The sequence below is a fragment of the Branchiostoma lanceolatum genome, chromosome 8 (assembly GCF_035083965.1).
Source record: "Branchiostoma lanceolatum isolate klBraLanc5 chromosome 8, klBraLanc5.hap2, whole genome shotgun sequence".
NCBI lineage: Eukaryota > Metazoa > Chordata > Leptocardii > Amphioxiformes > Branchiostomatidae > Branchiostoma > Branchiostoma lanceolatum.
In genome coordinates, this window is record NC_089729.1 from 5,512,493 (window position 1) to 5,523,780 (window position 11,288).

The window sequence follows — 11,288 nt, forward strand, 5'->3', positions numbered from 1 at the left end:
ATGTCCATCGCAGGGCAATGAACCTCTTCGTCATTGGACAGCTGATCACAAGATCGGGATTCGGAAGAAAAACATTGTACATTTTGTACATGTGAGATTATGGTGGACGTATTGATACGTTACAACTTGCTCGTGATGGCGAATCTTGCCGTATTGAGTCTTGTGGTCGTCGCTGTTGGTACAGTACAAGGTTTCTCAGTTCGGGACGCCCCTGAAGTTAATGACAGGCCGATCATCGGTGAGTACGCAGCAATGCGGGCTAAAGGAAGAAGAAGGGCTCAGGGTTGCAAGCCTTTTCTCATGGGGCTAATATTTTTTGCACTGTCATTTGTATGAATGGAGACGTAACATACGTTAAGCTGAAGCAGGCTGTCAAGACACGGACTGAAGTAACTAACTTTATAACTGAAAACTAACTCTAACGTTACCTTGTTCTTTGTTTTGCTGTGATTTCTGTAACATTTTTAGTCCTTTTCCCTTGAAAAAAGTTACTTGTTTTGAGAAAACAGAAAGTTAACTCATTGTTAGCATTATAACGTTACTTAAAATTTTCTTACAAAAGCATTGTTTGCCTAGATCACAAGTTCCAACTTTCTGAAAAAAAATCGCCATCCTCTGTATCATTTAATATTAACGTTACGGAAAATCAAATCTGATTTGTTTGTTTCGGCATGAAGTTAATACAGTGTAGTCAGACTAGTCTTCTTTGTTGGATTCGTCAAGTTCTTTGCAACACTGTATTTCTGGATGATAATGTCATTTTCAGCCTGTCACATGCTAGTTATATAAATCCCTAAAGCTGCTTAAAATTGTTACCAAATGATCCGCTAACATTCAGGTGATCAGATGGCGATCCTAACATGTTCTCTATCACTTTCCTTTCATGTTTCTTTACAGGTGTTATTGCACAGGCTTCAGGTGAGACAAGAGCCAAGTATGGGAAAACCTACATCCCTGCCTCCTATGTCAAGTACTTGGAGAGTGCAGGTGCACGTGTGGTGCCTATCAGGTCAGCTTTTTCTTCTTCTTTTTTTGGTGCTTTTTTTTCTTTGCTTTCCACTACCAACTGTAACAGTGCGGTTCAAGCGCCACTTACTGATGATGACCATGCAGTCTAACTGGCCCGAACCTTTTAGCCTTGTGGTAAGTGCATTGGATTTATACGCTGGTGGCCCGGGTTCCAATCCTGGAAGCCAGGAGAGTGTACTACTCGCCTCGTGCATTTCATAGTATTACGTATTATCATATTTGTTCCAGATGTTCATTTTGTGCGAATGTTGGCATCATAGATTAGTATTCCCTCATCTACAATATATTAACACCATTTACTGTCCTCAGGGTGAACTTGACTGTGGCGGAATACACCAAGCTCTTCAACTCGTTAAATGGGTATGTACAAGTTGTGAAAGTGTGTAATCATAAAGGAGTGTCAAAAAGAAGTATGTACCAAAAATAGTTTAAATTCTTGCCAGACATTCTCATCTTAAACCAGATGTAGAAAGACAAAACCATAATGTCTCTCAAGCTTTTCCCGGAGCTCTGGGAACTGGGAGATTTAAAAAGTTCCAATTTTGCCTTTGTACATCTGCTTGGAGATTAAGTCTGTTGCATTTACCACTCCTTGCATTGACATTGTAACCTGCCACCAGGCCTTCCTACTGGGGTACGGATTGTAGAATTTAGCAAAAAGGCGGAATCTGTGGAAAGTTAACATTTCCCCCTTCAGCCAATGAAACCTATGGTGTCCAAACTCACCTGGTAAACATTCTGGTAGAGACTATTGACAGATAGTGACACAGCATTTCTTCCTGTTGTTCAGGGTCCTGTACCCAGGGGGCGCTGTTGACATGTTCACTTCTGGCTATGCCAAGTCAGCCAAGATATTTTATGATCTTGCTCTAAAGGTGAGTTTTTTCAAACAGCCTTTTCTCAATGCTAGTACTGCAAGCTGGTCAAGACAGTCTTATATCACAATTTAGCAAAAGAATTTTGCACTATAATAGGCAGTTTTTCTACCTCTGTTTTCTAGTTGAATGATTGAAAGTCACTAAGGCAACACCAATTTAATTTCTTGGTTAACGGATTTTTATTTTTAATGTTAGCAAAATAAAAATCATGAAAACAGAAGGCTGGGGTGAAAACTTGCACCTGACCCTGTTCACACCTGAAACTGTGTGCACCTTGACCTGTTTTGTAAAACTACAACCTAAATTATAATATTGTTGTTTATAATGATGTAGTCTTTGTCCAAGTTACACTGATGTGGAAAAACTAATGAGGCTTGGAATACTATTAAAGTAGAGTGGAACTCATTGCAACCAAGTACCGTGGAAGCTTTAAACAATGCATGCAGTTAGATATGCAAAGGTTAGACGTGACAGGTCGTTCGGTGTAATATAACCTGAGCTGCTGCTGTGCCGCGTGCCTGCAAAGCTGGTGTGTTACACCGAATGGCGGTTATACCGGTTACATAGATACAGATACAGGTACACTCAACAGGTGGTGTTCCTGGTCTATTCATGGAGGTATTTCCATGGTATTTCCATCAGGGACATCATTCTGTTACACAAATTCATGACGTGCCGTTACTTCCTATTCTAGTGGGCAGACATGGGGTTTACTAGATTAACTGACACATCTTTAACCCCTCAGGCTTTTGACCAGGGGGATCACTTCCCTGTGTGGGGGACCTGTATGGGGTTTGAGCAGCTGACAGCCCTGACCAGTGGAAGAAATGTGCTGACCACTTGCAAGGGAACAGGAAACAAATCTTACAAACTGGACTTTGCACCAGGTAAGGTTCGTCAGGCTTTTCAGGATCGTATAATGGGAATGAATCTCATCTTGGATAGAAGCAGTCTTCTTCAGAGGTGCACTTTGTAGGAATGTCATATATGATAAGAAAGTTTTTTTTTAAAATCTGTTTTGATTCCATTGAATGCACACAACTGACTATTACAAGATGTGCTTATGATGAAAGGTACAAAAGGTGAATTGAATTACCAGGAGAACAGGGCGTCTTTTAGCCGTCCTCCTGCAAAAGAGGAAATGTAATTCTTTGTTGTTTTTTTAGTACAGGGCGTCCTTAGAACGCCTGGACGCCTTCCTAGCTGATAGCCTGTGCTGACACCTTTTCTCTCCCCCAGACTACAAGTTCAGCAGGATGTTCGGTAAGGTTCCAGTGGACATCCTGACAGACTTGGCGACTCTACCTCTCACAGCTAATTTCCATGAATACTGCCTCACACCTAAGGTAACTAGATGGTGGAAGACATCGTAAAAAGTTTTGAAAATACATTTTGAAAATATGACAAAACTTGCAGTTTTTCAAACAAAGTATTAAATCGATCCTAGATTTGTGACGACTGTTTAGAGAAGGATTTTAACACCAATGATTCATTTTGCAGGGACAGTTTGAATCGTTGAAATGTCTTCATCTGATTTTCTGTAATACATAAATTAGCAGGTAGTTATGGAGATATCTACTTAGTTTTAGATTACATCAACTGAATATTGGTACATGTTTCAGAATTTTACAAATGATGCAAAGTTGAGCAGCTTTTACAAGATTCTGTCCACAAACACTGATGACGATGGTATGGAGTTTGTATCCAGCATGGAAGGTACAGTTTGCTGACTTTTCATAAGGATCTAAATGCTAGATAAAAAATATTGATAACATGGACAACTGTAATTTTAATATGTAATAGTATTCATGCAGCTGGAGAATAGGGAAATTTTAACTGTATGACATTTCTTTGGATGTCATGTTTACAAAGTTACAAGACTCATTATGTTTGACATTCTAAAGCATTCTACATTCCATGCATTACTTTATCATTGGGTTGAATTGCTCAAGAAAGGAACTACAGTTACAATATTTTATTGTACCCACAAAACCACCTTGCCACCTTAAGCTAGACCACCTTGTATGATTACCGCCTGCTAGGGATTCTAACCCAGAATCTTAAAGTCTAAGTCTACACAAGGACATTATAATGTCCTTGGTCTACAATGCTACCCACAAGACCACCATGTTAGACCACCTTGCCACCTTGGAGTGACCACTTCATTTAACTCCATTCCTGCAAGTGCTTTCATTAATGCCTGTTCTTTTATATAAAATCTTTGAACACATATCTACAAAGTTCGATTCATAACCTTACATTTCATGATTAATGCATGTTTTGCTGTCCTATGTAGACGCATGTACCTGTCCATGGAAATGATTCATAATCATATTACAGTCTTCTTTGTTTCCAATCAGTTTTTAGTTCTGCATGTCAGCTCTCTTAAATAACTCATGATACACATTTTCAGATGACATAACTTTCAAGGCTGTCAATCACAAACTAAAGACTGAAACTAATGAAAGCCATCAACAGGTTGTGATTACTTGACCTGACATTATACAAATCTATAACAACTCTTGACTCTCCTGTCAATTTATTTTTTCCTCTCACATTGCAGCCATCAAATATCCTGTCTATGGAGTCCAGTGGCATCCAGAGAAGAACAACTTTGAATTTGGCTCTATACTGAAGATCACACATTCAGATGCTGCAACCAAGGTGTCACAGGCCATGGCAAACTTCTTAGTCAGTGAAGGTGGGTGAAAATTACTTCTTTGCCGTGTGATCTTTAATAACAGCATGAAAACTTTGTATTATAATAAGTGTCTACAATCTATTTAGGCTTTTGCAATCTGTCATCCATTTGCTGCATGAATCTTTTACCATTGATGCCAAGATCAACTTTAGAGCATCTGTCATTCCTTCAGTTGTATATGATGGACTAAGGAGTTGCTTAACATGTACCTTTAATCAATAAAACGTACTGCACAAGTCCATAACCATTCCAATGTCCCTGCTTTACCACACGATTCTGTAGCGAGGAAAAGCACACACAGGTTCCCCACCCATGCAGAGGAGGTTGAAGCCCTAATCTACAACTATTCACCCGTTTACACCGGGAATGTCACCATCAGTGACCAGACCTACTTCTTTGACTGAAGTAGGTATGCCTTACTGAGTGATGTGTAATCTGTTTAATTCCAGCAGGCAGAGAAGTTGTTCTTAGTAATGTCGTAGGCGTAGACACATGTACCTGTCCATGGAAATGATTCACAATTATATGCTGCCTTACTTACACTTTTAAATTATAGTCTTCGTTGTTTCCAATCAGTATTTAGTTCTGCGTGTCAGCTCTCTTAAATAACTCATGATGTAAATTTTCAGATGCAGCCAACTACACACCAGTAACGTTACATTTAGACACTTTTGATATAAAGAAACTACCATGAAGTCAAACTCAAAGTTCAATATTTTCAATAATGTTCCAAAGTGCCTATCCAGTGCCAAGTAGAAGACCTTCAGCTTTGTGTTGATCAGTGAGAAAGATGTCATAGAAATTGTGTTTCACTTTTTTTTTTACCACAGCCAGAAGAAGTCAGCACAGGTTTGTCAGCCCTGAGGAGGAGAGGTCAGCTCTGATCTACAACTACACACCTGTGTACACTGGGACATCAGATACAGCCCACTTCGAGCAGTGCTACTTTTTTGATTAGGCATTTAAAAGATCTAAAAGATTTAAAAGTTACAAGATAAATGAAGTTATGTAATTATATGATGATGGTGGCTCAGGGATGTTCGAGCAACAAAATCAGACACCATTCAAGATTTTTGATTCTTCAGACCATATTTTACCTGGCATTTAAAGGATCTTACAAGATAACTGAAGTTATGTAATTATATGACGATGGTGGCTTAGCAACAAAATCAGAGGCAAGACACAATTCAAGGTTTTTAATTCCTCAGTCCATATTTTACCTGGAACACAGTCTGAAGAAAAAGGATGTGGAAAGATATATTTTTATAGCTTCCTCCACATCTTATCATGCATAGACAAATTAGACTTTCTTATTGTTGTAAGTAGAAAGTTGCCTTGTTTGTACATTTTGTACCAGACAAAGAAAACTGACTGTAGATCTAGCAACACCAATATGCAAATATTTGTGTGAAACACATTGTACTGAATATCATTTCAAATAGATGAAAATGATAGTTCCTTTCATAAGAGTATTTTTGTACTCTGGTTGAACATTTGGAATTACAGAACATATGTCTTTAAGATTGTACCTAGGATAATAGGAATTCTGTTTGATAGATCGTAACCTGAAGACTGAATTTTTCAGTTTTGTCATACGGAACTGTCTTGTTCCAGAGTTAGTGGCTGGCAAAGCTGGCATTCTATACAATCAGTGGTGGAAATAGTGACAATCTTTATGGTGCCTCTAACAATCAGTAGGACAATGTTTTTGGGATCTTATTGCTGCTTTGAGTATGACTTCTCACAAATCCTGTATTCATCTTTTGCAGTGCTTATATTAGTTATAATTTTATAAGTAAGTTTATTGCAAGTTCTTGCCCGTAGGCTAATTGCAAGTACATGTAACATGAAAGGACGGACAGACAATATATAACAATACAGCATGTGACTTTTCTAGTCTAAATACTAACACTAACTTATATCTTATTTGGGTTTGACTTCTTTTTCCGAGACAGTGGAAGACGAATGATCCCACTTTTTCTATGTGTGGGTTTTGTGATGTTAAGAGGAGAGTAGTTTTCTTTTTGTCTGTTAACATGGAGAAATATATATAATAATTTAAGAAAGATTCAAAATGAATGTGTTGTACAGTTATGTATTCCTTGAATCATTCATACTTCATTTCTGTACTATTAGATTGATAAGACTGCCAAGGGATTGCAAGGAGTAAACAAAGCCAAACTAACTGGTGCCAATAAGGTGGGGAGTGACTAGGTGGTAGGAGAGGTATGGGAGGGAGTGCTGGCTGGGAAGGAGAGGCCGCCACACCTGCCCAACCTGATGAATTAATTACCTACACCCACCTATCCAGGCATGTATAAAACGAACATGCATGAGGTACATGCTCTTGTTAGTGCAGACTGTTTCACCTACAGTACACCAATCAACCCTGACTTCCTGGGATCATGCAAGACACCTCAAGTGTGTATCAGAGGAACATTTGATTAGGATTGAGTCAAATTTTGCTAACTACATGTTTCAGTATCAGATTTTGTTTGGATGGTTGACTGCACTGTAGATTTGGACACTCCTTTTTCCCCCGGGAAGTTGCTCGCCTGTACTGCTTGAGGCTATGCATATGTATCGCGACTTTCTTTTGTCTAAATTTTGCAGCAGCTGGGCAAGGCAGCCCATTATCCCATTACAAATTTGGATGCCCCACCTAATTCCAGGAACTGCTTTACATTGATTCCAGCTGTGTTGTCCTCCCCACAAGATTAAGTTTTTTTCTGGGAAAAAATGGTCAGGGAGCCACCAATAGTGGGAGATGGTGTCGAAGGCGGGAACTGGGGAACGTGTGAAGTTCTAGAAATTTCAAGTGAAAATGTTTTCATGAAGGGCAAAATTAGTCTGACAGGTTACATTTACAGTTGAAGCTGGCCATATGTGATCTAATGTAATAGCATCCCTGGTCAATGACATAATTTTGTGCTTGCCAAAGTACCTGCAGAGTGCTGAAGTAAGGGGATGCATGGTCAGGGCATTGCGGCACAGCGCCCTTGCTTTACTTCCTTGTAGTTTTGTTTCAAAACTAGCTGGGCATTTCATAAAATAGCTTGATGACCACTATATCTCAACCCTGCGTTCACAGCTTTATCAGTAAGACTTCAGACACAAAGTTGTAAGATCTAAGGATATTTAATCATGTGTGTAAACTGTAAGTAATTTCTATTGGACCAAGAGACAACAAAGGAATCAAAAGCATTTCTACAGGGAAACGAGTAGCTTACCACACACAGCTCTTTCACTGGAATGTTATTTACAATTGAAAAGAGGAGTTACGCATACAAAAATAAGACAACACCAGTTGCTACAACTTTCCCACTTTAAATAAGTTCCCCCTTGGACTAAGACAGCGTAAGTAGGACTTAGTATGGAATTTACACCTCCCTACTGGGTCCCAAATACATGACACAAACAATGAAACACACCAGATCACCTGTGTGGCCGAAAAAACTAATGTCTGGCCACTTAAACACAGGTGTATCTATTTTAAGCACATCCAGCTATAAACAACAAAGTTCTTATAACTTTACTACACTGAAGACCAACAAAAAGTCTTCTGTCAAAGGAACAGTGCATAACAATGCTGCTGAAGCAAACTCAGTTTATTAGTCAGTCCTTGTTCACTCCAATCCTACATTTGTCCCTTTAGGACATACACCTCAGACATGAGGTCCTTGAGGTACTTTATTTCCCTCGTCATTTGATCAACCTTTTCCTTTAGCTCAGCGTTGCGCTTCTCCAGACCCTCGTGCTCTGAGAGCAGGGTTTGCTGTTCTGAGCGTTTCTTCTCCCGGTAGCGCGTAGCTGCATTCTTGTTCTGGTCCCGCTTCTTCTCTTTCTTCTGTCGTGGGCAGGCTGCTGAACGAGCTGCGCTCTTCGTACGCGGGCTGCGCGGCTTCTTGGCCTCAGGCTGCCCGACGGATGAAACATCAGACACACTCGAAGCGTGACGCTTGCGGCCGGCGGGGCTTGACGCGGGCGTTGACAGGTAGGACTCAGGGCTGGATGGTGGGGTGGGCTCACTGGTGGGTCCGACCAAAAGCTTTGCGAGCAGCTCAGTGGAGGCAAAACTGTGCTGGCTTGGGGAGGTGGGCGCAGACACTGGAGGGGTGGACACTGTGCTGGATGCTACGGATGTGGTGAGGAAGTCCGCTCCGCTCAGGGTGGTGGCCACTGGAGTCAGGTCGGAGTAGCTCATGGTGGCCGGGAGCGTGCTGGGCTCTTCCTTCACATCGGACAGTAGAGGGAGCAGCTCGCTCGACCCTGGGGTCAGGAGGGGGCTGCCGATCCCGAACTCTGTCAGGGGCTTCTCCTCCACCATGTCCATGCCAAATGTGGACTCCAGGCTGAAGTGGCCCGAGGACATGGCAGACATGCCGTCCGACAGGGTTGTCGGAATGGGCATGTTCATGTCCTGCGCCGTCTTCTCGATGAGAGACTCCAACAGATTGAATTCTGTCATCCAATCCGCTTCTGGGAAAGGATCATCACCTACAGCAACACACAGAAAGAAATTCATTAATACAAACATATCATCACATTTTGAAAAAAAAATCTTTTTTCTAAACGTTGACATGGATAAATCTAATGCTGTTACCAATGCTATTAAACATTTTCCCTGTAGGAGCCATCCAACAGATGTGATCACACCGAGAGCCATTAAGGGAACAGGTAAGGCCGGTTAGCAACAGGGCTAAAAATAGCACCAATAGGGAAGCCCTGTCATTCCCTTTCATTTCATGCTAATCACCTGTTTTTCTGTAACAGGTCAGCTGCCACCAATGGGGCTTTACATTTTGATGAATCTGTTTACAAGAAAGGAGCCGAAAACAGCTGACTCAGGGAAACTCGACAGGCCCCCGGGGAACCGTGACATATCAGAATTCAAAACCTTGAGAAAAACATGTTTGTTCGCACAAAGGCGCTGAGAAAAACAAGTCGTCATTCCCTGTTCCAAGGCCTGTTTTTTTTTAGGCAAAATAGCCGATGACAACCGAGTAGGTCTATGTTCTGTTAAACGAATAAATAAATTATATTTCTATGAACTTACCAAGAGGAGGCAGATCCAGGGGGCCCGCGAGACCGATGCCGTCGGGCTGGAGTTGACTGCCTCCCGCGGTGGCTCCTGTGTCGCTCCCGGCGGCTTCAGGTTGGCCACTACCTTTGATCGGCGAGAAGACGTCGTTTGGGAGCGGGTCCCCGCTCAGCAGGGACAGCTCGTCGCTGTACAGGCTCATGCTCAGACTCATCGCTCGTTTTTATTCTGAAGGCGGGGAAGAAAAGCTGACGTTCGGGTTCACGTTCAAGCTCAGTTCTGTCGAAGTCCGTTTCCGTTTGGGCCAAGATTATACTTGGTATGATGAAGCCATTATGCGAACTGTAAGGACGAGAGAAAAGCACAAATAAGTTTGAGTCCTCTTATGATGTTGACATAAAAACTCTCGCAGCCTTCGCCAAGTCACGCAAACCACTATCCTTTGTGTACTACGCCACATCATATGCCGGTGATCGCGCCATTTACAGCTACACAAAGACAAATCTGGTTGACTGGTTTTCTCCACAACATCAACAAACACATAACTTACAAATCGTCATTTAAGTCACTAAAAAAAGCGGTGAAGATCAGAATTTAAATCACGTTCGCAAATCAAGTGTTCTTAGAAATGCAGGGGGAAGTGCGAACACGCCAGGCAGCAACCAATTTTTGGACAAGTTAGGGCAGATGACAACCCCTTTTCGAGACGGAACCATGAGCTAATACATAACCAGAATTATGTGACAGCTTAAAAAAAATATTTTATTGGAATTATGTCGACATTTGGAATCGAAAATTTTGCCAGGATTGAAATGGCGCCAGGCGGTAACAAAACCGGATCTAACCGGGGTGGCCACCATATTGTATTGCGAAATCGCGCTACCAACACTCTAAAATACACCATCTACAACACAAAATCTCTGAAAAATTTGTCAAGAGTGAATACTTACTCCATGGTGTGAAGTGCAGCGGTTGCCAATGCAATCCGCGGTCCTGTTATACGGCCATCCTGAATGGATTTTCCGGGCAATCTGTGTTCACTTCTTCGTCGGTTGTGCATTGAGAGAAGAATGTCGTCCAGACGGAGGGTCGGGGTTTTCAACTCCACATCACTACTAAATCACACATATTCCTCCGCTAAAACTATAATATTTATCAAATACAGCACGAATGAACGATTTTTTACATTATAAATCAATATTTATGACAACTTAACATTACTTGAATGTGTTTGAATTATTTTTGTTGATTGATTTCTTTAAATGATTTCTAAGAATAAGAACTAATTTTCATACAGTGGGCAACAGTGCGGCAGGGCATGCGGAACTGGGGCTGTGCTGCGGCAGGTGTTGCATCAGCCGGCTGTAAGGCTCTGACGTCATCAGCCGGGAACATGTGAGAGCTGCCAGCTGATTGGTCAGGCAAGGCGCCAGCCACGTGGACTGTGGCGGACACCTAGGGAAAGTGAAGGTCCAAAGTACTACATTGAGGATAAGGCTTGGGCGTATGTTTGTTTTGTTCACGTGAAAAGTTGGTACAAGGTATCGGTCAGTAACCTCGACTCGGCGTCCTTCTTTCCGTTGTATAAAACATATGGTCGTTTAGATCACAGTTTATTCAGTAATCAGTGTTTGTCTAA

At 41.5% G+C, this 11,288-nt stretch overlaps 2 protein-coding genes across 3 annotated transcripts; one reads left to right on the forward strand and one right to left on the reverse strand.

The window, feature by feature from the left end:
* Positions 1–44: 44 nt before the first annotated feature.
* On the forward strand, positions 45–6,704 carry LOC136440689 (gamma-glutamyl hydrolase-like). Of its 2 annotated transcripts, XM_066436789.1 has the most exons (10): positions 45–238; positions 898–1,009; positions 1,339–1,389; positions 1,820–1,904; positions 2,653–2,794; positions 3,147–3,253; positions 3,530–3,623; positions 4,471–4,608; positions 4,891–5,013; positions 5,439–5,556. In XM_066436789.1, the coding sequence occupies exons 1-9, from the start codon at positions 100–102 to the stop codon at positions 5,010–5,012; spliced, it is 990 nt and encodes a 329-aa protein (XP_066292886.1). In that variant the 5' UTR covers positions 45–99; the 3' UTR covers position 5,013; positions 5,439–5,556. The 2 variants fall into 2 exon arrangements, with proteins under 2 accessions (XP_066292886.1, XP_066292885.1); XM_066436788.1 differs by lacking the exon at positions 4,891–5,013 and having other exon boundaries at positions 5,439–6,704.
* A 1,023-nt stretch (positions 6,705–7,727) lies between these two features.
* LOC136440688 (activating transcription factor of chaperone-like) lies at positions 7,728–10,787 on the reverse strand. Its single transcript, XM_066436787.1, has 3 exons — positions 10,600–10,787; positions 9,665–9,991; positions 7,728–9,105 (listed from the first exon to the last, which is right to left on the reverse strand). Exons 2-3 carry the CDS (start codon positions 9,861–9,863, stop codon positions 8,246–8,248), a joined length of 1,059 nt encoding a protein of 352 aa, XP_066292884.1. The 5' UTR covers positions 9,864–9,991; positions 10,600–10,787; the 3' UTR covers positions 7,728–8,245.
* Positions 10,788–11,288: the final 501 nt, after the last annotated feature.

What these genes read in the sequence shown, in the direction of transcription:
- LOC136440688 (XM_066436787.1), bottom strand. Translation starts at nt 9,863, where the DNA reads ATGAGTCTGAGCATGAGCCTGTACAGCGACGAGCTGTCCCTGCTGAGC. An exon ending in CCTGGATCTGCCTCCTCTTG is followed by an intron (nt 9,106 to 9,664) that starts GTAAGTTCATAG and finishes GTGTTGCTGTAG; the next exon opens with GTGATGATCCTTTCCCAGAA.
- LOC136440689 (XM_066436788.1), top strand. Translation starts at nt 100, where the DNA reads ATGGTGGACGTATTGATACGTTACAACTTGCTCGTGATGGCGAATCTT. An exon ending in CAAACTGGACTTTGCACCAG is followed by an intron (nt 2,795 to 3,146) that starts GTAAGGTTCGTC and finishes TCTCTCCCCCAG; the next exon opens with ACTACAAGTTCAGCAGGATG. An exon ending in AAACTTCTTAGTCAGTGAAG is followed by an intron (nt 4,609 to 5,438) that starts GTGGGTGAAAAT and finishes TTTTTACCACAG; the next exon opens with CCAGAAGAAGTCAGCACAGG.